This window comes from Lepidochelys kempii, chromosome 4 (genome assembly GCF_965140285.1).
Source record: "Lepidochelys kempii isolate rLepKem1 chromosome 4, rLepKem1.hap1, whole genome shotgun sequence".
Classification (NCBI taxonomy): Eukaryota; Metazoa; Chordata; order Testudines; family Cheloniidae; genus Lepidochelys; species Lepidochelys kempii.
In genome coordinates this window covers 80,729,942-80,757,084 of record NC_136383.1, presented here as the reverse complement: position 1 = coordinate 80,757,084, position 27,143 = coordinate 80,729,942, and the positions used below count along the sequence as shown (strand labels likewise).

Below are 27,143 nucleotides of genomic sequence, written 5' to 3'. Positions count from 1 at the left end.
TACTATATGCTAAAGAAAACAAGATAATGTTCACTAGCAACAGATTTTAGTACACGAAGTTTAATTTTAATCAAATGTACTCTAATTATGCCATAGAGTAATAGCAACCACAGTACAATTAATTCCACTGCCTCTGGGAGTACAGAGTTACATCATCAGAAAACTGGAGCAGTACAGCAGGGAACCAGACCCAGTGTGATCTTTTCCAGTCATCCTGTGTCACAACGGATCTAAGTGTTATGGAAAGGGTCCAAAGACAGCTGACAAAAGCGATTAGAAGTATAAAGAGATTCATTGTGGGAAGAGACTGGGACCATTCAGTTTAGTTGGAGTACCTCAAACATGAAAGTATCCACTTCTTCTCGAATATCCATGTAGCTCAGTTTGTTCCCTTCATCATCAGTTGCATTGAGAAGCATATCAAGAAAAGCCCTTCTCCTTTTGGGCCCACTTTGTTCACAGTTGTCATCAAAGTCATCTTTCTGTTGTGTGTGGTTCTTTATTTCACGGGCTTTTTCTTCAATAACCTTAGATATAAAGAAATCAATATGTTATTTTTTCCACAATTTAGATTCCACAATCTAAGTGTGTGGCCACTGCATACATACTTTAAAATAACTTTTACCCCAGATATTTAAAAACCGATTCTACCTCTGACTCCATACTATGCACTGGTTGGTGATAGGAAGCGACATCTATACCCACCCCCTCCATATTTGTTTTCCTATTGTACACTGAGTTTGCACAGGTCAGGGTTGTGAATCATGTAGAATCTGAGTTTTTAAATCCATGCTGGCTCTTTACTTTGATTGTCCTTCATTTCTGAGTCTTCAACACCGTGTCTCTAGTAAGCAATATTATAATACTGTATAGTGATAGTACATCACACAAAATGCTAATCAGCATCAAGTTGTTATAGAAAGAAAGAAAGACAGGATTTGAATGGTAACCCATGTTAAGCACACCATTGTAGCTGGAGAAAATTAATTAAAATCAGATGTTACTTTTATGGATTTAAAATTAAGAGAAAATAGTGGGTAAAAAAAAGTAGGTCATCTCCGCGTATATTTTCTTGCTGAAGTGTATTCATTGGGGTTTTTATTTTTAAGTATTCCATGCAGTCCAAATTTCTATCATTTTCTCAAAATTCAGATCTGAACTGAAATATTTAAGTACTGGACAAAGCACCAGAACAAAGCAGAATGCCGTTTTCAAATATTTTAGCTGTTACAAGCCTTAGGGTGAAGTGCACCAATTATTTTAAAATGTTGAGAACATTGTACGTTAAAGGAATTAGGATGATTCTGTGTGATTTTTTTTTTACCACCAATTACAACTATGTCATACTATTACCATGTGAGGGTGACCCATTGACTAAAACCAACACTCAAGCAACGAGTTCTAAGTCACATTATCTCTCCTCTTCAGAGGATTTCTTTAGGGACTGAATATCATAAATATTCAGTTCTCCTATTATATATGTACCACAGATAAGGTGATATTCCCAGTGACTGATTCCCTGTCACCACATTCACAACCTGGAATCTCTATATTTACTACATTATTTCTCTCCTTTAATGGGAACACAATAGAAAAAGGAATAACAGGTTACACTGTCAGTAAAACTGTGAAGGATCTTGAGGCTTCTAGTATGTTCCCTTCCTTCTTGGAACATAGGGTACATCAAGTTAGACCAAAGCCAAGGAGACTTCTGTCTATGATGAATGAGGTCGCTCATCCTAGGGTAACAAAAATAGCATTGTAATATTTATTTCTGAAAACATATTCACAACATGACTACAAGAGTCTAATAGGGTCTAAATTTCCTGGTCCTGGACAGGATGATGCAAGCACTGCTTGATGTTGCAGACACAAACCATTTGGTCTAATCTTTAGAGATGCCCTCACTCCATTTTTAATTCATTATAATGCTCACTCCCAGCTATAATACTTTTCACATTTTTATTTATAGAAATGCTTCTGTCCAGTGAAATCTATTTTCCCATACAAAAGCAGTATTAATTCAAGAAGTTTGTCACTATGAAAAAAAAACCTAAGCTCAACTTTTTCTCTTGGTCACACTAATGTAAATCTGGAATAACTCTACTGAAGTCCACAATATTAATCTGCATTTGCAAAAGGATCAGTCACAAAACAAATTATTGTATAACCAATGCAATGCTTGTTCTAATATAATCTAATGTAGACCCATATGGTCTGATTCTTATGGTCAATAAGGTGCCTTTATACTGCTGTGGCAATAAAAAGGGGCTTTTGAATTAGAATAAATTACAGTTACACCCACTGTAAGCTCCCTTTACGCTGCTATGGTGTGACTAATTTATTCTCACTTCATTGTTGTGTTGCACCTCCTGTAGTCTTTTACACTAACGCATGACGAGTGCAAAACATCATCATTTCGTACTCACTTTGCACTGTGTAAATGCCTATACAGGTGCAAATCAACAGTGAGTTGGGCCCAATGTGCCATATAGATTCAGTGTCCTCATGCCACCCATAAAGAAGACCGAAAGGAGCTGTGGTGGCTAGTCCAGCCAATGTTAGCTATGGAAGGGCTGATTTGCAACTGCAACCTGTTCACACCGTTATAGCAGCTGGCCTTGCAGAGCCAATACAGAGGTCTCCTCTGTGCACATACAGCTTGCATAGGTTCTACCATCATCCTGCCACTCTACCTCCATATACACTCCCCCATCCCCACGCATAGGGCAATGCAGGACCTAACTTGCACATCAGCGGGCCTTGTGCTTGGGTGAACTGTTGCTCTTGTGCAGGCCTGGTTGTCCTACCAGATTTTGCTTTCGTAAGCTTTGAGGTGCTATAGCTGGCATTGGCGTTCTCAATCCTTCACCAACAAAACTATAAGACAGACATGAAAGATCTACACTTACTTATAAACAGCACGGACATATTCAGAATCCCTGTTGTTCTGCGCACCAACATTCTTGCCCATTGCAGTTTCTAGGAAGAGAAAAGAGAAATTTTTGAAGAGTACATTAGTGGGGTGGAAAGCCCAAAGTACATTGACAACATACGGCCAGGAGTTGCATGAAAGCATTGCAGTCATTTACATCCTCATCTCATGGCATTTCTCTTTTTTTAGAATATGTACTCTCTTTGAGTCTAGTCCTAATATTCCTGTTCCTTTAACTCTCCCTCAGTTTAGATTCCATGTCCCTGTTTTACCCCATAACACAATGTTTGATTGTTCAGATAGACACAACATAATTAAAACAGAAAAGATGTGTTCAGTGTTGATAATACAAAAACAGTGGTACAAAACCAGCAGGGCTTTTTTGTCAATTATCACAACAAATGAAACTGTAGCATTGTGGACAGCTGTACTCTCCTCATCATTTACAGGACTTTTTATAGCAACTGTTGAATCATCACCAGGACTTACCACAGATTATATCCAGGGCACAGAGAGTGATGTCTAGAAAGCAATCAAAGGGCTCTTTGTCAACGTGCTTTTCAAGTTTATCAATCAAAATACTGGCTTGTTCGTTCATAACTTCTAGAAAATCAGCTAAGATTGTGAAGTGGAACGTGGGAGTTATCATTTTCCTTCTGGAACGCCACTTATCTCCAGTGCTACAGAATAAAGAGTTGGAAATTAAGTATAAAAAACCTCACCAAAAAGGAAACAATTAATTGCTTGTGGAAGTGCTCAGTGAACATACAATTCCTGGCACTAGAGTAGCTACAACTGGTAGATAGATTCTTAAAGCTAATCTTTTCAAATGTTGCCAGTGGACAATGTAGTCTTTGTCAGTCCATCTTCATTGATGACACTAAAGAGTGGCTGTAATGACTAGTAACATTTTTCATACCTAAATTAATGTCGGTAGTTGCAGCCAGCACCACTCACCATTAGGGGAAAAATGGAAGTGCATTTTGCTAAAAAAAAACATCTAATCATACAGTGCTCCTAACAGTTTGGTGCTAACTGTAGCTGCTGCAAGACAAATACGGTGAACAAAATTACTCTAAGGCAAGGGCTGACATTGAGAAGGCACTTGGGGTGTAAGGGGATGAGGATAAGGGTAAATAAAAAGTCCCTTGTTAAATATTTAGCATCTCAGCTGCGGCTAAGCCCATCTTCACTGATAATCGTAAATGGTGGCTGCCCTCATTTTTCCACTATGTAGAAAAGTGAGGTTTAGGGATAGTTATAGCCTAATGTCCAATTTTTTACGTCAGTATCATCTACCAAACGTTTCTCAGAGAATAGGATTCATCTCCCACAGAGCTGTTAAGGTGATGGGACAGAGACTGCCCAAGTATACGTTTCTGTGGTCCCTCCCCGTTGCAGGGAGCTGTTTCTATTGCAGTGAGACCAACTAGTTTCGTTCCTCCCATGAACCTCTTTCAGGGTGCTTGATCCCAGCCTCCCAAGCCATCTGGCTCATTCTGGGTGGGCCAAATCTACTTCACCTCCCCTCTCCTGGGGTGCCACTGATGCTTCTCCAGGCCCCTCTCCCAATTACTGCTAGTCTTTAAGGATGTGCTTGATCTTGCACCATCACAACACAGGCTGGCCAAAGGAGACAGTGGGCCTTCTCTTCTTAGCTACTCTAGCCTGTCTGCTCCTTATGCTGAATCCCTACTGCAATCTTAAGAGGAGACCTAGCCTGTGTCTCAGATGGTTTCAGCAGGGAACACAGCATCTTCCTGTTTTGAGCAGGGAATCTCACAAACCCCCCACCCCTAAATCGCTTATTTTTAAATGTCCCCAAACTGAGCATTTCCTTGAACTGACCCTCCTTTGTCTATTGAGTGAAAGTCAGGAACACAGCATTGCTGAGATCCAGCCACAGTGTTATTCATTCTGAGTCTCTAATCAGCAAAAAATTATGGGGGAAATAATCACTAAAATATTTACAAAAGATCTGAAATGGCAAATACCTACATTACACTTGTGCTTCCAGAACAGCATAAGTAGGTACTATTGCACTGGGGGAGGAGTAAAGTGGGGCCCAGCCAGGGCCACCCCTCCCTCCCTCATGAATGGTATCCCCAGCACTGTACAGGGGAGACATCCCCGGTGGACATTAGGTGCCTTCCCTTCCCAGGCACATGTCTGCTGGGGCAAAAAAACAGCAGAGGAGCCAGCCAGAGTCTGAAGCCAGCAGAGCAGCAGTGGAAGCAATTGAAGCAGGCACCCAGGAACACTAATATTTTCCACAGCTTTGACTGGACTTTCTCTGCCTTGTGCTGACTGGGGGAAGGGACTGGAGCAAACAGCCAACATCTCTACTCCTCAGCCTCCCTTCACATCTAACCTTCCCCATATACCTTCCTCCCGTCCTGCTTCTCATCTGCTCTGTCCCTCTCATCACTCTCCTTTCCTGCCTTTTCTGTTGTGTGAATCTCCTCTTAGCCCCCTTCAGAAAAAATCATCACACTAGTATGACATCTGTGCTTTCACATTATTCACTTTGCTTGTGGGTCATATCCCTTTCCCTCACCCTGTGTCTGTCTTGTCTACTTATACTGTAAGCTCTTCATGGAAGGGTGTATCTACTGCTGTGAATGTGTATGGTGCTTAGCACAAAGGGGCCCAAGGCATTACCCTAATAATCATGATTCATAATAACAACAGACTGTCCCTTCAGCAGAGGTATAAGTGTGTATAACTGATAAATACATAAACACACCACCTTTGATATAGCACATAAATCCAAGCTGACTGTGAGTCAGATTCTGTCTGCAAGCTTGCTTTTCATTACACCCCAGCAGCTGCACTTAAAGTTCTAAGAACATAAATGAAGGCAGAATTTAATAATTCTGAATCAGATAACTGGCAAGGTGCTCAGGGTGTGCTTCACAAAGGGAGTTAAGTGCTGAATTCAGATACCTTGTGCAGAATTTAGGTCTAGACTGCTACAAGTACAAAAGGCCCTAATAATGAATGCAATGTTACAGTGGTGGCTAAGGAGCTGCTCTGCAGCTTTGAAGGGTGGAGAAGGACTCTCCTGCTCCATTCCCCCACATAGTGGTGCTCAACGCATGCACTATTCTCCTTCTTTTGAGCCCCAGGGTTTGAAAATGAGCTATGTTTATTGTGCCACTTGCTCTGCATCTAAGCTGCTCGGTAGCCCTGTTGAGGGGCAGTGTGGTCCAACCGATCAGGTACTAGAATAGGAGTCAAAAGACCTGGGGTTTTGTGCCGCTGTTCTGCTAGATGAACTTGGGAAAGTCACTTCACCTTTCCGTACCTCAGTTTCCCAAAATGTAAAATGAGAATAATATTTACCCTTCTTTTAAAGGCTCTTTGAGATCAACAAATTAGAAGTGATACATGAGAGGCAAGTAGAAGTAGCAATAAAACACACTCAAAAATATTTAAAGGATGGAAGGAAGGGGAAGTAAATGGCAATGAATATAAGTTAAAAATGTAGGCAACTGATATACGAAGATAAAGAAATATATGAAATATCAATGTCCAAATGGGTTAGAGACAATAATAAGGTATTTTTTAAACATATCAGGAGCAAAACAACCCTATGTCAGGTAGCAGAACATTGCTAGATGTAAATGATTTAATTGTAAATACTGATGCAGAAAAGGGAGAAATGTTCAACAGATATTTCTGTTCTGTGTTTGGAACCATGCAGCAGCCTGAACCCATTACACACAATATTGTGGATGGAACAGAAAGGTCAACATCTATAACAAAGGAGAATGTGAGGAAGTGACACTCACCTCTCACGAGCACCCCTTCTGGTTGGATGTGTCTACAGTCTTTCAGTTCTGGTGGCCTCTGCTGGTGGTTCCTCAGGTGGTTTTTCAGTAATTCAGCCCTCTGGCTGAGTCACCCACACTGTCTATATGTGAATCAGAACAGACCCTTTCCAGGATATACAGTCCACCAGAGGCCTGTCTCTCTATCCCTCCCCGAGCTCAGTCTCTAAGTAGTCTCGGCCCTGGTATGGGTACGGGCCCCTGCAGCCCTCCCCAGACTCAGTCCCAGCAACTAGCCAGGAGCTCCTTCTTAGCTCCCCCAGTCACTGCCCAAACTGAGCTGTCCGTTGTCCTGCTGTTCTTTCAGACAGCCAGTAACCTGGTCCTCTCCCTTCCAGCTCCACCCAGCAGCTGACTGCTCTGGGCCTCTTGCTCCTTTTTATATTGTCCTTCTGGCCCCTGATCGGCTGCTCCAGCAGTCTCTCTGATTGGCTGCCTTCCTTTCAATCACCCCTAGGCTGCTTGGAGTACTTCTCTTCTGCTCTTCTCTGGGACGAGGTGTGGCAGGACCCTGAGGTCTCCAGCAGGGGGCCTGTGAGCCTAGTCTTCCCTGGCACACAGCATCTGCTTAAATTAAACATTTCCAAATCCACAGATAACGTACACCCAAGAGCCTTAAAGGAACTAGCTGAGGATCTCTCTCAATCACTAATGTTAATTTTTAACAAATCTTAGAAAACTGAGGAAATGCCAAAGGATGAGAGCATTGCCAACGTAGTTCTAGTATTTAGAAAGGGAAACAGGGATGACCCAAGGAACTATACACTGGATAGCCTGATGCTGATCCCAAATAAAATGATGGAATAGTTAATTTGGGACTCTTATTAAAAAAGAATTAGAGGCTACAAATATAATTAATGCCAGTCAACATGGTTTCATAGAAGGTAGGTCTCATCAAATTAACTTGCTGTTATTTTGTATCTGCCGCTGCGGAGAGCCCCAGGTCCTTTAAATCGCTGCCGGAGCCCTAGGTCTTCCAGCTGCTGCCGCTACCCCAAGGCTCTGGCAGCGGGGCTCTGGCAGCAATTTAAAGTGCTCGAGCCTCCGGCTGCTGCCCGGAGCCTAGGGCCCTTTTAAATTGCCGGCCTGGAGAAGCTGCCCCCTACTGGTACAGATGGCTGTGCAAAGCTCTTGCAGGTACGCCGTATCGTACCGGCTTACTTTCACCTCTGACAAAGGCAGAACTCAATCCAACAGCTGGAAGTTAGACAAATTCAACCTTGAAATAAGTTGCCATTTCCTAGCCGTGGGGGTAATTAGACTTTGGAACAATTTACCAACGTAGGTGGAAGGCTCATCGTTACCTAGAGTCTTTAAAATGAGATTATATAGCTCTCTAAAAAATATGCTTTAATCCACCTTCAGGCTGGATGGTCATTGTGGGCTCTTTGGGCTCAGAATCTGTGAATTTATTAATTCCCCCCTTCGTCCCTTTTTTCATGGGCCATAGGGAGAAGTAGGTGTGTCTGCATTGCCCTCAGCATACTCATTTACACTTACAGCTCTGTATTAAGACAATGATTATCATCAAATCTCATTCTTCAGGGTTTCAGCCAGTCACCTGTAAGCATCAGGGAGGAATTTTTTCCACAATGCACAATTGGCCAGATTTCTTGTGGGGGTTTGTGTGGGTTCACCCGCGGTGAAAGTAACTAAAGGGACTTACTGGTACTCAGGGCCCGGGCCTCAACTGGAAGGGGCGGGGCTTTTAAATCCCCAGGCCCTTTAAATCACAATTTAAAGGGCCCCGGAGCTCCAGTGGAGATTTAAAGGGCCTGAGGTTCCCAGCCGCTGCTACCACAGCGGAGCCCCTCGCCCTTTTAAATCACCACCAGAGCCCTAGGGCTCACGGCCGCTACTCCAGGGTTCCGGCAGCAGGGCTCTGGCAGAGATTTAAAGGACCGGGGGATCTGGCCGCTGCCCAGAGCCCAGGGCCCTTTTAAATTGCCAGCCTGGGGAAGCTGTCCCCTGCTGGTACGGTTAGCTATGTACGCAGTACCATACCGTACCGACTTATTTTAACCTCGGGGTTCACCTTTCTCTGAAACATCAAGGATTGGCCACTACTGGAGACAGGACACCAGGCAGGGTGGACCACTGCTCTGAATGGTACAGAAAATCCTCTCTCTCAGAGAATGCCTGGTGTGTCTTGCACACAGGCTCAGGCTCAAATTGATCACCCAATTTGGGGTCAGGAAAGAATCAGCAAGTCAGATGGGAAGGGTACTTGGGCATTTTTTGCCATCCTCAGTAGCACAGTGTGTGGATTATCAGCCAGGATCATCTGTGTGTAGTTTACCTAATCAATTCCCTGCCATTGCAAGGGCATTGGGTATTGATAGCACCTTAGTCTTTCTTGTTCTCTGCCCATAGCACACCACAGTTTCGTCTCCTGGGAACTGAAATACTTTACTTTAACCCAAGTGTGACAGATATGGCAACTTCCCGCAATATCCTTGGGAATTAAGTTTACATATGTTTGGGGTACATTGCATTAAATGAATGGTTGTGGGCCTGGATGATCAAATGACTACATTGAACAAAGTAGCAGACAAAAATGGATTTTTGGGATAATACCAGTAAAATGGATTTCCTGGGAAAAATCTAGGGGGAGGTGAATGCAAATTTCACACCCACCCCAACCCCACCTATGGTTATGCAACTGCACCCTAAGGACAGCACAATCATCAGCTGATTCCAGAATCCCGAGATCAAAGGACCAAGCTGTGTAAAGGAAAGATGAACCTATGCATCGGTGTGCTTGTTCTGAGCAAAAGCTGAATGAACTTGTAACTACAGAAAAACCCTTTGGTGCGGTTGGAAGGACTGACTCCTACCAAAGTCCCTGCTGGAGTAGGGAGTGGTGGGCGGGTCATCTTTGGTAAGCTTTTCAGCACATGTGTAGATTCTTTTATTGTTTTTTATATATTTTCCCTGTAATCCTTTCACCTTAAAAATAAGTGTGCTTGCTTAGAAAGATCTGTGTGGTAACTTATAACTGTGTGCAATTTAACTGTCTATAGCCTTTGGAGAAAAAGCAAAACACAGACACTGGCCTGTTCAGGCAGTCTGGCTTGCTGGGAATATCACAGTATAGGCAGAGAACCGTGCAGCCTAGAAAAACTCCATCAGGAGGGAGAGAGACATGAAAAGGTGATGGGTGAGGAGTTGGGAGCCTAGAGTGGGTGCCCTTGCACATGGCTCGCCTTGAAGTTCATGAAGCTGAGTCTGAGGACAGCTGAGGGCTAGCTCAAAAAGACTACTTGTGTCATTTGTGTGGGGACAATATTTGATATTGCTGGATTATAATTGACTGATATTCTTTTGCTGAAAAATTAAAAGTTGTTTCTAACGATTATGAAAGCTCGAGCTCAGTGCATCCAAGTGAGGTCTTGCTACATCATTTGCTCTAAAGTCCCATTCACATTCCTCACATCACATGATCCTTTCAAGAATTGATCCTTTCTAGACTCCAGATGGTGGCAGGAGGACCCCATTTTATGGCCCTGCAGGCGATACGTGGGCCTAAAGCTGCTTTTGGGCATCTGTACTTTAGATTCTAATATTCAGACACTAATTATGCCTTTTATTCTGCCTATTAGCGAATAAAATATAACACATTCTAGTCTTCAGGCAGTAAATATACATAATATCTTAGAATTAAACTTTGCATAACTTTAAAGGTACATGACTCTATTTATATATTACTATACCTTGTCAGAAGTCCTGTGCCAAGCCATGGATGTAGAAATTTGTACAGAAAAGATTTTTCTATGTGCTTTGAACTGTTCAGAACAACCTACCAGCAGGAGAAAAGACAGAGGGGAAATATCTCTTTAAAAGAAGAAGTTGGTAACACTGTATACTCATCCTATTTTTAAGGAGGAGGGCACTTGCAAAATATATTCAAAGATATGACTGCTCTCCTATATACTTGCACACTCATTTACAATCAGAGATTGCTTTATATGGCTCAGTCAACTTTACAAACCCTGGAGGTACAGGAGAGGTCATTAACAAGGAAATATTTATCACAATAAAAATACATCACTTTGACTGTAAGACCAGGAAAATGTTCCACTGGATTGTAATAGTCAATAGTCTGAATGCGACATTCCTTTTTAATATATTGCAATATCTCCCAGGCCAAAGAGAAGCTGGATATCTGGACTGACAACCTGAACTGCAACAGAGGTTCTGTCTCTCTCATGTGACTGGTAAAAGTACATCTTCCAAACAGTAATATTAAACATGAGACACAGAATATAATTATTTATGTAATATATCTACAAACTTTGCCCAACTAGAGTAGGAGTCTTTTTTGGGGAACAACACCATCTTGTGCAGAATCTAAGCTTTCATTTTTAAAGTTAGGTTTCTAGCCCTTCGTCTTGTGAAAATAACTTGATTTCTGGTTGGATGGTTTACACCAAGGCAGCAACATCTTCCCAAGACAAAGGAGGTCAGTCTCCGGAGCGGGGCTGAGAGCGAGAACCACATGTTTATGAAGAAGAGTCTTTTCAGAGGCAAAAAATGGGTTGTTTTCTTGAGAAAGGGCGGTGGACATAAACACAGACTCTTATTAACAGTAAGATAAGTCATTTTGTCAGTCTCCTGGAGTTTTAGTTGGGCTAGTAGATTTTTATAGGAATTCTGCAGGTATAAACTGGTGCTGTGCTTCCAGGGGCTCTCCAAGCAGCTCATTTAACTACCCCTCTTAGCTCCATAGAACTGACATATCCCCAGAGAAATTTCCATGGGGTCAGGAGGAATGGGCGAGCAAACTAAAGAGGCAGATTTACTCCAGTCCACGACATACGGTAGAAGGGGCTCCTAGGGGTGACACTGAGTCAACCTGAATTTCTTGGACATATATTTAAAGATTGAATTATATACACACCTAGAGGCTGATGGTAGTGGGCAGATTTTATACACTGAAATACATAAACAAGTGTCCTGATAATCAGTGGCAGAAGAGATACCTGAACAACAAAGCTGCCTTAAGGCTACTCTAAATAATGCATTCTCCTTTATAAAATAATGCCTATGGTTTTAATTAAAACACTTTTTTCAGTTTTAATCTGATTGATGCAAGTTAAATCATTTCCATCAGATAAACTGTCTGTCCTCAAGTCCTGTTGAGAGATTTCTTTGTATGCACTTTATTTAATAAATACAATAAAATGTATTCACAAAAAGAAAAGGAATACTTGTGGCACCTTAGAGACTAACCAATTTATTTGAGCATAAGCTTTCGTGAGCTGCAGCTCACTTCATCGGATACATACTGCGGAAAGTATAGAAGATCTTTTATACACACAAAGCATGAAAAAATGGGTGTTTACCACTACAAAAGGTTTTCTCTCCCCCCACCTCACTCTCCTGCTGGTAATAGCTTATCTAAAGTGATCACTCTCCTTACAATGTGTATGATAATCAAGGTGGGCCATTTCCAGCACAAATCCAGGGTTTAACAAGAACGTCTGAGGAACGGTGGTGTTATCAGGAAGATCACCGATGGATTGTAGTTTCCTCAGGAGTCAGTGGTGTCTCGAAGGTAGCTGGGAGTGCTGGTAGCGTAGGCCCTGAGGTGATCTTCCTGATAACACCATCCTGGCCACTATGGATGTAGAAGCCCTCTACACCAACATTCCACACAAAGATGGACTACAAGCCGTCAAGAACACTATCCCCGATAATGTCATGGCTAACCTGGTGGCTGAACTTTGTGACTTTGTCCTTACCCATAACTACTTTACATTTGGGGACAATGTATACCTTCAAATCAGCGGCACTGCTATGGGTACCCGCATGGCCCCACAGTATGCCAACATTTTTATGGCTGACTTAGAAAAACGCTTCCTCAGCTCTTGTCCCCTAACGCCCCTACTCTACTTGCGCTATATTGATACACCTTCATCATCTGGACCCATGGAAAAGAAGCCCTTGCGGAATTCCACCATGATTTCAACAATTTCCATCCCACCATCAACCTCAGCCTGGTCCAGTCCACACAAGAGATCCACTTCCTGGACACTACAGTGCTAATAAACGATGGTCACATAAACACCACCCTATACTGGAAACCTACTGACCGCTATTCCTACCTACACGCCTCCAGCTTTCAGCCTGACCACACCACACGATCCATTGTCTACAGCCAAGCTCTGCGATACAACCGCATTTGCTCCAACCCCTCAGACAGAGATAAACACCTACAAGATCTCTATCAAGCATTCTTACAACTACAATACCCACCTGCGGAAGTGAAGATTGATAGAGCCAGAAGAGTTCCCAGAAGTCACCTACTACAGGACAGGCCTAACGAAGAAAATAACAGAACGCCACTAGCCGTCACCTTCAGCCCCCAACTAAAACCCCTCCAATGCATTATTAAGGATCTACAACCTATCCTGAAGGATGACCCATCACTCTCACAAATCTTGGGAGACTGGCCAGTCCTTGCCTACAGACAGCCCCCCAATTTGAAGCAAATACTCACCAGCAACCATATACCACACAACAGAACCACTAACCCAGGAACCTATTGATCAAACTGGACAGTCTCTACGTAAAAGAATAAATGGACACAAATCAGATGTCAAGAATTATAACTTTCATAAACCAGTCGGAGAACACTTCAATCTCTCTGGTCACGCGATTACAGACATGAAAGTTGCGATATTACAACAAAAAAACTCCAAAACCAGACTCCAGCAAGAGACTGTTGAATTGGAATTCATTTGCAAACTGGATACAATTAACTTAGGCTTGAATAGAGACTGGGAGTGGCTAAGTCATTATGCAAGGTAACCTATTTCCCCTTGTTTTTTCCTACCCCCCCCCCCCCAGACGTTCCTGTTAAACCCTGGCTTTGTGCTAGAAATGACCCACCTTGATTATCATACACATTGTAAGGAGAGTGATCACTTTAGATAAGCTATTACCAACAGGAGAGTGGGGGTGTGTGGGGGGGGAACCTGGATTTGTGCTGGAAATGGCCCAACTTGATTATCATATACATTGTAAGGAGAGTGATCACTTTAGATAAGCTATTACCAGCAGGAAAGCGGGGTGGGGGGAGACAAAACTTTTTGTAGTGGTAAACACCCATTTTTTCATGCTTTGTGTGTATAAAAGATCTTCTATACTTTCCACAGTATGCATCCGATGAAGTGAGCTGTAGCTCACGAAAGCTTATGCTCAAATAAATTGGTTAGTCTCTAAGGTGCCACAAGTCCTCCTTTTCTTTTTGCGAATACAGACTAACACGGCTGTTACTCTGAAACCAATAAAATGTATCTCACCCATATATCACTTGCTTATAAAACACAACTGTGCCTCGAAAATAATAGCACAACACTGACATTTTAAATCAGTAGATCATTAACACAGTATCTGCATTCAGAACCTCTTAAGTTGATCATGCAAAGTGAAGTTCAAGGTTTTCCACAGTCCAAAACCTGGATAAACATTTCCTCTCACTTAGTTGAGAATCACAGAAGTATTGTTAATCAACGTAAAGACACAGAACAAGAAATTTTGCATTTATCTCCAAGCAAACTACAAACCATTCAGGTCTAGACTGCACTATTTGCACACTGCCATAATAAAAGGGATGGTACTCGCACCCCTGCAGTGAGAACACCAGGGGTATTGTGTCTCAGCTGGACTGACAGGGAGTGATTTGTGTCACTCCTTTAGCTCAGGCAGCATACCACTGCGAGGAGCATCTGGCATGCAGTCCCTATGCTCCCCTGAGTGCCTAGAGCTATAAAGCACCTGCACAAAAGTAGGGAGGGAGGGCAGGCAGGGAGGAGGAGGAGACCAGCATGAAGCCTAAGCTGTAGAACTAACAAGAAGTTTGGTGACTGGCATCTGTGCTTCATGACCAGCCATTTTCAATGTTTACTATAAACTCTGGAGATGAAACAACACAAAATTTCAAATTAGGGAATAACTGTCATAAATTGTATGACTTGTACAAACAAATCTATTAAACCTGAGATACAAACACTCACCTCTACAGCATCTGGATGATATAAAATCACAAAAGGCAATGGTCCTATCCAAAGTTTTAGCAGTGGTAGATTCCTGTATTCTTCAAATTTGTCTACTATTTGTTTAAAGAAATCTGTGGGGGGGAAAAATCAATTTGAATAGGCCAAAACCAGAACTTCTGTAATCATGTAATTGATCATGAGTTCACCGTAGTGTTAGTTTTGCTACTGTGACAAAGCAAGTTTTGCACTTATTTATTATTTTGATCATAGTAGCACAGAGGGGTCTCAGTCGAGATTGTTATAAGTGGCTCCATGTCTAGTTGGCAGCCGGTATCAAGTGGAGTGCCCCAAGGGTCGGTCCTGGGGCCGGTTTTATTCAATATCTTCATAAATGATCTGGAGGATGGTGTGGATTGCACTCTCAGCAAATTTGCGGATGATACTAAACTGGGAGGAGTGGTAGATACGCTGGAGGGGAGGGATAGGATACAGAAGGACCTAGACCAATTGGAAGATTGGGCCAAAAGGAATCTGATGAGGTTCAATAAGGATAAGTGCAGGGTCCTGCACTTAGGACGGAAGAACCCAATGCACAGCTACAGACTAGGGACCGAATGGCTAGGCAGCAGTTCTGCGGAAAAGGACCTAGGGGTGACAGTGGACGAGAAGCTGGATATGAGTCAGCAGTGTGCCCTTGTTGCCAAGAAGGCCAATGGCATTTTGGGATGTATAAGTAGGGGCATTGCCAGCAGATCAAGGGACGTGATCGTTCCCCTCTATTCGACATTGGTGAGGCCTCATCTGGAGTACTGTGTCCAGTTTTGGGCCCCACACTTCAAGAAGGATGTGGATAAATTGGAGAGAGTCCAGCGAAGGGCAACAAAAATGATTAGGGGACTGGAACACATGAGTTATGAGGAGAGGCTGAGGGAGCTGGGATTGTTTAGCCTGCAGAAGAGAAGAATGAGGGGGGATTTGATAGCTGCTTTCAACTACCTGAAAGGGGGTTCCAAAGAGGATGGCTCTAGACTGTTCTCAATGGTAGCAGATGACAGAACGAGGAGTAATGGTCTCAAGTTGCAGTGGGGGAGGTTTAGATTGGATATTAGGAAAAACTTTTTCACTAAGAGGGTGGTGAAACACTGGAATGCGTTACCTAGGGAGGTGGTAGAATCTCCTTCCTTAGAGGTTTTTAAGGTCAGGCTTGACAAAGCCCTGGCTGGGATGATTTAACTGGGAATTGGTCCTGCTTTGTGCAGGGGGTTGGACTAGATGACCTTCTGGGGTCCCTTCCAACCCTGATATTCTATGATTCTATGATTCTAAGTACTGTACAGACACAGGAATCTTGCAACTTAAATAGAAAGGACAAATGAAAGAGTATAAAGGAAATATTTTTATCCCCTTTTTACAGATGGGGATCCAACACACAACAGGTTATGTGACTTGCTCAAGGAAGTCCATTGCAAAAGAAGACTATGACTTGCCAAAGGAAGTCTTGCCCAAGGAAGTCTATGGCAAAGCTAGAAATTGAATACATTTCTCCAGAGTCCCAGTCCAGTGCATTAACACAAACCCATCCTCACACTGATTAATTTTTCTGAACAACATGGAAGACTGAATATAAATCTTGGGGGGGGGAGGTAAGGATCATCTATTAAGTACAAGAGAACCTCTACTAACTGACTTTATAGACATTAATTGAGTCCCTCTAAAATGACACCACGAGCATCTGAGATAAAAGGGGAAATGAGATTGTGCAGATTAATAAATCATTCCACAATAATGCTAGAGTCCCACATTCGAAAGAGATTTATACACAAAAGACCAGAGGGTCACCACCTATTATAAACATTGCCTGACACTTTCCACTGTAAGGCCTCATTTTTAGTTGCTTATAATTTTGCCAAACTTTAACAGTTTGGGTTGCAAATTTCCACGCCAGGTGCCCACCTCAAGCCAAATTTCAGCCAAAACCATTCAGTTGTTTTGAACAAGTTGAACAAGGCTAAGTACAAATATGTTATTGTTTTGCTCATGTTAAAAAATTCTTGAGACCTTTACTTTTAAATGCCTTAACACCTACTTGCAAGGGAATGGACTGTGTGTCAGGAATGTACCTTGTGCCACCCCAGTAAAAATCCACCCAAATTTGACCATCTTTAGCCTTTGAAAAAAAACATTTTGTACTTGTTCAATAGAGACTTGCTGGGTTTTAAAAGCTAAAAATCTCTGAAGATTCCTTCTTCACTGAGCATGCTTGAGTCTCTCACAGCTCCTTTGTGTGACCACACATTTTATGTGCCATCCCTGCAGAGCAACTGGCTATGCTGCAAGCCCTCCCCACCCTCACATGTGACCAGACCATGCATGTGCCATCCTCACAGAGTGACTGAGCTGCCTCCATCCCCTCAACAGCTCCTGCATGGGACTGGACTGCACATGCCCTCTCCAGACAAGGGTTACGAGGCTCAGAAGAACTTTCCCCATAATGGCTGCTTCAGCCCAGGGTGCAACTGGGCACCACAACTCAGAGCAGGGACCCTCTCTCTTCTGTGCTCTCTATGACCCTCCTGCTGGTACCCAGGCAGCATGGAGAAGGAAACTGCAGACGAGGAAAAAAGTCAGACTGGGGGGAAGGAAAGGAGTAGATTGGGACAAGAGAGCTAATGAAACTGGGACCAAGGGGGGAGAGAAACTCTGACTGGGATTGGACAGGGAATACTGGGCTGACTGGGCAAGGAGACTGGGAGCTGGGGAAGGAAGGGCATGTTGGGATTTGTTGGGTGGGGAGACAGGGATTAATTGGGCAAGGAGACAGGAATCATTGAGGGAAATGGGAAGATAGGGGACTAGGATACAGTTAGCTAGAGGGCTGGGTGGAGGGAGGGAAACTGGGACTGTCTGGCCACAAGACGAGGACAAGGAACCAGGGGGAAATGGGAGCAGGTGAGAGGAGAGACAGATCTGACAAGGAACTGGGGAGAGTGGAAGGAAGTGAGACTGGCTGGGCAAAGAGACTGGGACAAGGAGCTAGGGAGGGAAGAGAGAGATACTGAGACTGGATAAAGAATCCCGAGAGGGAGACTGGGACCGACAGACAGTACAAGAGGGAGAGAAAAGGCATATCAGATGAGGAGCCAGATGGGAAAACGGAGAGTTGCTGGGCAAACAGACAACGACTGGATGTGGGGACAGGGAGAGATTTGGAATCATTGGGATATTTGGATTCAGACAGTGAGACCAGAGGGGAAGACAAAGACTGGCTGGGTAAGAAGACTGGGACTAAGATAAAAAGCCTGATAAGAGGTGACTGGGTAGGCAAGGAGGCCAAGGCTGGAACAGGAACCCAGAAGTGAGGAAGATATAGGACTAGAACAGGGATAGGAACAGGTTGGAGGGAACAGGGAAGAAAGGGATCAAAGCTTGGGGAAAACAGGCAGAAGAGTTTGTGGAGAACATAAGCCTCCAGAGTCTGGAATAAAAGCCTAAATTCCTGAATCTCATCATTCCTCTGTTGACAACAAATATCTGTGACACTAACTGGCAAATCTGTGTCTCATCCCTCTCTAGTGCTGGCCCACAAAGAGATGACACTGTACTATTGCTATCAGATACTCCATTAGTTTAAGTGGCAGAGGTCTGTGCAGTGGATTTAATGGTCTCAACCTTGCTGATGAACCATGTGGGTGTCAATCCAATGATGGACTACATGATGGAATTTCTGTGTTTTCAGCTTGCTTTTTTAAAAATTCTGAAAATTATACACACACAAACTATGTTTAAAAACATTGTTAAAGGTTAAAAAGTCAATCACTTAAAAGTTAGGAAATGCCAGAGTTAAGGTTCCCTGTGCATCCTTAAGAATATACATTATGAGACAGTCTTTATCTACATGATCACATATTTTTTTCCATGAGCCCCGTGCCTGATTCAGTGAATGGGATGGAACTGCTCTGAGGATTAATCAGGGCCGTGTAAGTGAAGGAATCTGCTGTCTGTAGGATCCCTGCCTCATATGTTATAGAAAAGGTGCATAGTTTGGGCTCTACCAAATTCACGGTCCACTTTGGTCAATTTCACAATCAGAGTACGTTTAAAATCATACATTTCATGATTTCAGTTATTTAAATGTGAAATGTCATGGTGTTGTAATTGTAGGGGTCCCTACCCAAAAAGGAGCTGTGGGCAGGGTTGCAAGATCATTGTACGGAGGGTTGCAGTACTGCTACCCTTACTTCTGTGCGGCTGCTGGCGGCACCACTGGCTGTGAGAGTGACGGCTGCTGGCCGAGAGCCCAGCTCTGAAGGCAGAGCTACCTGCAGAGCTGGGCCCTCAGTCAGCAGCTGCCACTCTCCAGCCACCCACCTCTGAAGGCAGCAGCGCAGAAGTAAGGATGGCAATGGTATGGTATTGCTAACCTTACTTCTGCACTGCTGCTGGCAGAGCGCTGCCTTCAGAGCTGGGCACCCAGCCAACAGCCGTCGCTCTCTGGCCACCCAACTCTGAAGGCAGCACAGAAGTAAGGGTGGCAATACCACAACCCGACCTAAAATAACATTGCAACCCCCCTGCAACTCCCTTTTGGGTCAGGACCCCCAATTTGAGAAACACTGTTTCTTCCCTTCCCCTCTCCGCTCCCCCTCCCCCATGTGAAATCTGTATAGTATAGGCGACAAGAACACAAAAGACCACATTTCACACGGGGGAGGGGGACTTCACGGTAAAGCTTTTTTCATGGCTGTGAATTTCGTAGGGCCCTATGCATAGCAGATGAGGGCAAGGGGTTGCAGGAAGAGAAAGGAGGATCTGGTAGTTTAGACAGTGGAATTCTGCCCTGGAGAACTGGCTTCTATCCCACCCTCTGCCACAGAGGGTGATGCTAAGCAGGTCACTTAACCCAAATTTTCCACAGGTAGTCATTAATTGTGTGTTCCTCATTTTCTGGATGCCCAAACGTGGCCTGTTCAGGAGAAGTGCAGGGGGCTCATAATTGCAGCTGAAGGCAGCGGGAGCTGTGCTTGAATATATAAAGTGTGATACATTGTTAAGTACTATAAAAAATCAGGTCTTCAGCATCTCAGATTGAGCACCTAAAATCAGTGGATATTTTTTACCTTAATCTCTCTGTGCCTCACTTCCCCATAATAACACCCCCTCACCTCACAGTGGTGATGCAAAAAAAATAATTAATTAATGTTTGAGAAGCAGATGGATACTACTGTGATCAGTATCATAGAAGAGACCTCGAGGAAACTAATAATTCTATCTTCATATCAGAATTTGACTAGCATGCAGTAAATACAGCCTATGGCAACATACTGAACTATGGGGTTAAAACAAAACATTGAATAGCTGCTCATTAACTGAGCACTGTCCATCCTACATGCAGAATGACGCTGGGGTCCTATGGAAAATATAGTATGTGATCCTGTAATTAAAGACTAGATCATAATCCTTATGCACAAACAGAGCTCTTTTAAGGTTGTATAGCCAACCTTAATTCTGGCATTTCCTAACTTTTGAGTGCTTGACTTGAAAACCTTCATAATGTTCTTTTAAAATAAATTTGTGTGTGAGATAGATATAAATGTAGCAAATGCTGTCTTAGGCTCTGAACTTGCAAGGAATTCCACACAGGCAGCCGCCTGCACCAGAGCAAATGGCAGGATTGTGGCCCTAGTGTATGTCTTTTAACCCACTTATGTCATAGTACAAAGTCAGAAATGACATGTAAAAAGAGCAGTTCAGCCAACTAGATCTTCATCAGAATGTATGATGCAAAAGAAACACATTTAAACAACCCAGAACCTTGAAAATTTCCCTGGTACTGGCAAGACATACCTACAGAAGCATTATTTATGCTTACCCTGATCAAAACAAAATTCTGCTTTTAAAGACACTCGTTGGCTTTCCAAATAAAATACTGTAACATTTTCAAATCTGAGCCCTGTCTGCTCTATAACTGGTTTCCAGGCCCTGGGCAAGGAATTGAAACAGTAAGACTTGGAATCTTCACTAAGCGAGAGCTATTGGTTTCCGTAGAATCTAAGATTTCTGCTTCTCGTGGTTGTGAAGATAACTTTCCAAACATGACCCAAGTATGATCTGATGCAGCATTTCCTGGTCTTTCATAGAATCATAGAAGATTACGGTTGGAAGAGACCTTAGGAGGTCATCTAGTCCAATCCCCTGCTCAAAGCAGGACCAACACCAACTAAATTATCCCTGGCAGGGCTTTGTCAAGCCGGGCCTTAAAAACCTCTAACGATGGAGATTCCACCATCTCCCTAGGGAACTCATTCCAGTGCTTCATCACCCTCCTAGTGAAACAGTGTTTCCTAATAGCCAACCTAGACCTCCCCCACTGCAACTTGAGACCATTGCCCCTTGTTCTGTCATCTGCCACCACTGAGAACAGCCGAGCTCCATCCTCTTTGGAACCCCCCTTCAGGTAGTTGAAGGCTGCTATCAAATCCCCCCTCACTCTTCTCTTCTGCAGACTAAAAAAGCCCAGTTCCCTCAGCCTCTCGTCATGTGCCCCAGTCTGCTGATCATTTTCATTGCCCTCCGCTGGACTCTCCAATTTGTCCACATCTTTCTATAGTGGGAGGCCCAAAACTGGAGCAGGTGGCCTCACCAGGGCCAAACAGAAGGGAATAATCACTTCCCTCGATCCGCTGGCAATGCTCCTACTAATGCAGCCCAATATGCCATTAGCCTTCTTGGCAACAAGGGCACACTGCTGACTCATATCCAGCTTCTCATCCACTGTGATCCCCAAGTCCTTTTCTGCAGAACTGCTGCTTAGCTAGTCGGTCCCCAGTCTATAGCAGTGCATGGGATTCTTCCATTCTAAGTGAAGGACTCTGTACTTGTCTTTGTTGAACCTCATCAGATTTCCTTTGGCCCAATCCTTCAATATGTCTAGGTCACTCTGGACCCTATCCCTACCCTCCAGCATATCTACCTCTCCCCCCATCTTTGTGTAATCGGTGAACTTGCTGAGGGTGCAATCCATCCCATCATCCAGATCATTAACAAAGATGTTGAACAAAACCGGCCCCAGGACCGATCCGTGGAGCACTCCGCTTGATACCGGCTGCCAACTAAACATCGAGCTGTTGATCACTACCCATTGAGCCCAACAATCTAGCCAGCTTTCTATCCATCTTATAGTCCATTCATCCAATCTATACTTTTTTAACTTGCTGGCAAAAATACTGTGGGAGACCGTATCAAAAGCTTTGCTAAAGTCAAAGATATGTCACGTCCACTGCTTTCTCCATATCCACAGAGCCAGTTATCTCATCATAGAAGGCAATCATGTTGGTCAGGCATGACTTGCCCTTGGTGAATCCATGTTGACTGTTCCTGATTACCCTCCTCTCCTCCAAAATGCTTCAAAATGGTTTCTTTGAGGACCTTTCTAAATCAACAGAAAGATTGTGCTGGTTAGGCTTTTGGAAGGGGAAAGAGCTGCCACCGTTAGGAGAAGGGTTCCGTGTGTGTAAGTTTGTAGGAGGGCTGCACTTCCCACCTACTGGAACAGAGACTTGGGTGCAGTCTCACCTCCTAAAGCAAGAGTCCATGGGAGTATTCAGTCTCCCAAATAGAAGGCTCTTTAGGTGTAGGTGGGGACATCAACAACACCCCATCACCCCTTAGAAACAGTTCTGTGGAGAAGAGTCTCTCTTGCTATAGCAACAGAGGAGGAGGATGCTAAGTCCATCATCCACAACCTACCCCAAGCAGAGTTTCATCTAGCTCTCAACACAGACAAAGCTGTCTGTTGGGATGGCCAGAGGGGCCCCAACACAGGGCTCTGTGCCGAAATGTCTGCTCATAGTTTTAATTGTCCCTCCCAGGAGTTTGATTAAAGGATAAGGGACCCCTGGGTCTTTGAGGCTCTTGAGGTGTTAGTGCTTCAAAGCTCCACCCTCAGAATACCTATACTGGCCTGGTGGCTAATTGAAGCTGCTCTTTGTGAGCACTTGTGCACCAACTGGGACCCAGTGCCTCTAGATGGGTTCCCTGCCCAAGTGTAAAAGGCCCAGGCCATTGTAGTTTCTCATGGTGGCTGTGCTGCAGCAAAGAGCTCTGGGGCAGCTTGGAACTTTAAAGCTCCCATCTACAAGGCCTGTGCCGGCAGCTGTTGGGGCCATGGAGTGGGAGGTGCTGAGAGGAGCCAATGTGCCCCGCTGCATTTGCCTTAGCTCCAGCAGGTAGGGAAGGGTCCAAGAGGTTACATAACAGTTATATATAATGTGCTACAAATGGACTTTGTGTTGTTTCTCTAGTAAGAGAGTTGTGGCAGATGTACTTTAATTACACATAAAATAATTACATAAGATACTAAGTCCAGGAGTTATATAGTGTTATAAAATGTGGACTTCATATTTTACAGATAGAAGAACACAACGTGAAATACAGCTCACAATTTATAACCTATAGTACATCTATTATACTTCTGTTTTGCCACAGAAGCATTTTGTAGATGGAAGGCCATATCAATCTATATTTTAATGAAAATTCTACAAGTGTGAGAAGGGCAGGATCGGGCCTGTACATTTAGCAAAAAGCTAACAATAAACCAGATCAGCTACCTTTTGGGATATCCAGACACCAGATAAAATTCACCGTATTAGGTGTTCAGTTGTTGTAAATCAGCAGCACTCCACTGAAGACACCGGATTTACACCAGTTGCAGGTCTGGCATATTGTTTTCCCAAATGACATCAAAAAGAAAAAACTTCACCAGCAGGAGCATTAAACCTACATTTATAGTATTGTCTTCTTCAGCACAACCACCACACCCACCCTGCAGCAAAGTTAAGCAAAAAAATAATCCTTTTTCTTCTTTCCACTTCAGGTATAATTTACCTGAAAGATCCCTTTTGTTAAAAAAAAAATCAAGGCTCAATAATACAGAACAAAAGCCCATAGTTGCACAGGTACAAAAAGCACAGAAATCCATGCTTATTGATATTTTTACTATCTCACTGGGGAGAAAGGCACAGTAACTTCAGCATCTTAAGACTCATATGAATATAGGTGTATAAAAAAGTCTCACAGTAGAAAAAGAATTAGTAATGTCCGATTTGTCTTGAAAATCAGAGGAGCATAATGAATGGACTCATAACACTGTAATGTGGAACTGTTCCAGTTTTGCATAAATACTGCATACACTTTGAAAGTTTGTTCTGAAACAACAATTCCTATGTACATAACAAGCTCATCTAATTATGTAATTATCCAGCACTTTAGCATAAGACTCCTTTACCGTAGAATCTAGTGGGAAAGCATGTACCATGGCAGTTGTTTTTAAATGTATTAGCCATAAAGAGGCTGACCAATGATCTCTAAAGTTTCACTGAAAGACAAGAAATGGATTTCAAAGCATACAGGGGTGGAAAGGTAGCTTCTGAAAAAGGTAAACTTCAAAATGTCCTTTTGAACTCTTGAAAGTTAAAAATATTTGACATCAGTTAGGAAATATCTGGTAAAAATCAAAACAAACAATTCGTCCAAGTTTAATGTTACGTTTGGACCAAGACAGAGGGGGAGCTGAAAGCAACACAGCTGTCTGCCGGCTAGCTATTATTCCGGCTGCAAAAGAGAAACTAACACAGGAGGCTTTGCAATGGGGAGGGGAAGTGCTCAAATAATTAAAAGGACAGGACATCATAATTAAGAACTTGTTTTCATGAAACAAATTATAATCCATTTATAAACTCGTTGCAAATAGCGGGGGGGGGGAGAATACCCCAGGAACCATAAAGAGGTGTCAGAGGTTTCTGGGGGAGGCTTGGTTGGTAGAAGTAGAGTCTCGGTAATACGGCCTGTCTGTTTTGCCTGGATCTAGAAATGCAGCAGGATGCTGAGTAATGAACTGTTTTGTTTTTGTCTGCAGCTTGGAAAAAATCCTTTAACCTAAGACCAGCTCGCTCCTACTCTGTTATTCTACAACACCAACACCACCACCACTTAGTGATGGGACCAGTCCAGCTCCACGGCTGCAAATCAGCTCCTATTTCTACAGCCCCTGGAAATCGCCAGCCACTTCCCGAGCACTTTACTAATGTCTACACCGCTGTACGCCCTGTTGCCGGGGCTGATCCCCAGGGCATTGCGGTCACCCGGGAGAGAGGGTGCCGCAGGCAGCAGCTCCAGGAGGGAAGAGGGGTTTGCAGGCACCCCCCGCTACGTGTCTGGGCGGCCGTTACCTTCCCCTTTGCGCTCGAAGAGCAGAGCATTTCCCAGCAGCGGGTAACAGGGGCTGAGCCCCGGAATCGGCTTCAGCGCCTTCCACTTCCCCAGGTAACCCGGCAGCAGGCGGCACGTGAAGGCTGCCAGCAGCGTGAAGAGCAGAGTGACGGCTCCAGCCCCCCAGTAGAGCAGCCGGTCCCCCTCCTGGGGCAGCTGCAGAGCCCCCATCGCTGCCCCGACCCGGCCGCTGGGCGCGCACTGAGCCGTTGTCCCGAGAACAGTTCCCCTCTCCTCGAGCCCGAGCTGAGCGGCTGCGCCAGGGGACTCCACGGGGCGGAGGCGGAGCTCGAGCCCCGGGGGCTGGGCTGGAGCGGGAGGCCGGGGAACAAAGTGGCAGGGAAGGAGGGATCTCTAGACAGGGAGCGAGCATGAGCGAGCAGAGCAGCAGAGGAAGGAAACGCGGCTGTGATCTATGGTTGGCCTTGTTCTCACTGTGTAAGCTGGGATCTGCAGGAGGTGACACGAGCCCACAGCAGGGGAAAGACCACGAAGGAGGGAAGCATCAGAGAAGACAGACTCAGCAAAGGCACAGACTCCATGCAACTCCCTCAGCTTCTGTTAGGCCACATGCCTGCAGCAAAAGGCAAAGTGTGACCCTAGGAGTAAATACTTCAGCTTTCAGCTGCCAAGGACCAGGAGCCCCAACTCTGAACGTGATACCCCTGAGCCTGTGCAGCCTGGGATCTGAACTTGGAGGGTCAAGTGAGGTCTCCCTGTGGTTGTCAGTGACCCTAACTACCACTGCTCATAGGTAGAGGGGTCAAACCATCTTTCACTCAGCTACTGCAAGGTCCAGGGCACAACTACTGGCCTCATGGGCAACACTGAGAATACCTTCAGGGCACAGGCAATATTACATATGAGGGCAGGGTCAGTGTGGGAGAGGGACAAACTACAACAACCAAGTATAGTCATGAGTTGATACCCTGTGGGGTAGAGGGCCCAGAGCTCGGTCCTCCAGCCCAAGCCTGGAAGTCTACACAGCAATGAAACAGCCCCACAGCCCAACCTGTGAGCCTAAGTCCACTGGCTCCCTTCTTAGGTCAGTGGAAGCACTCCTGGTGAGGATGCGCACCACTGACACAAGGAGGGTAGCTGGATGTGAATCACTGCAGAAATTACTACAGTGGCTGTTGTAGTAATGTAGACTGTAGTTAGATGAGGCCCTGAAACATAAACCCTTGTATCAGAGGCCTGGTATGAGGCCTAAGGCCTGAACTAAAGTAACGGTCAAGACTTTGTTAACATAAAGCAAAGTTAAGCTGTGAGCAAAAGGCAGGCACTGCTCAGAATCTGGCAAGGAAAGGGCTGATGTTTCAAAAACACACATACCTAAAAGGTACTTGACACTAGAGATATAAACACGTGCCAGGATGGTACCAGAACACTCCGATACTTGCACATTCCACACAGACAACAAGGAACAAGCTGACCCATCCTAAAGACAGGGGCAGAAGGTTAATATGATGGATGGGGTTGTTTTGATCAAACCAACATGTACAAGGTAATAGGCTGCACCTTACTACGTAGAGGGGTTGTACCTCAGTATGTCAGGAGTGAGGTGTAATTTGTTTGTACCTGTATATAAGAATGCACTCCTGAGGGGTTGTCTTTGTCTGGCATAGGGGGCAGTGGTAAATCCCATCACTGACTGAGCCGGTCCATTGTCAGGGAGCATATATGTACTGGTAGAGCTGTAGACATCTGATCCGGGGAGCTAGAGACTGTGTTTCATTTGGCAATAAACCTGGCCAGGTGCCTTCGTACCTTATCAGAGTCTGTGGTCCTTGGGGTTTCTCTTGGGGTCTGCTGTGCCAGCTATCTGTGCAGAGCCAGGGCAGCACGAAGCCAACTGTTATCAACATTGAATAGAGCAGAACACCGCACTGGTGACACTTGACGACAGCTGTAAGCCAGCCGAATATAGGTCAACTTTCTAGCATAGACATACCCTAAATCAGTGCTTCTCAAACATTGCAGGTTGGCAACCCCTTATTTGAAGTCAACATTTTTCACAACTCCATTACATTTACTATAAAAAGTAAGAGTAAAAAATGTATAGATGGTAACAATCATAACCCTTTATAATTTATTTGGGTGCGT

At 44.2% G+C, this 27,143-nt stretch overlaps 1 protein-coding gene across 2 annotated transcripts in view; it reads right to left on the bottom strand.

Annotated features, from left to right (window-relative positions):
* Positions 1-25,313, bottom strand: part of CYP4V2 (cytochrome P450 family 4 subfamily V member 2) — a 30,305-nt gene extending 4,992 nt beyond the window's left edge. Inside the window, exons 1-7 of one of the 2 annotated variants that reach the window (XM_073341865.2) lie at positions 24,998-25,313; positions 14,790-14,902; positions 10,482-10,567; positions 3,425-3,615; positions 2,913-2,982; positions 1,613-1,739; positions 336-527 (exon numbers count right to left, since the gene is read on the bottom strand). In XM_073341865.2, the coding sequence (XP_073197966.1) occupies positions 336-527; positions 1,613-1,739; positions 2,913-2,982; positions 3,425-3,615; positions 10,482-10,567; positions 14,790-14,902; positions 24,998-25,208 (990 nt within the window). In that variant the 5' untranslated portion in view covers positions 25,209-25,313. The remainder of the gene's footprint in view (positions 1-335; positions 528-1,612; positions 1,740-2,912; positions 2,983-3,424; positions 3,616-10,481; positions 10,568-14,789; positions 14,903-24,997) is intronic. The other variant, XM_073341866.1, reaches the window with a different exon arrangement.
* Positions 25,314-27,143: the final 1,830 nt, after the last annotated feature.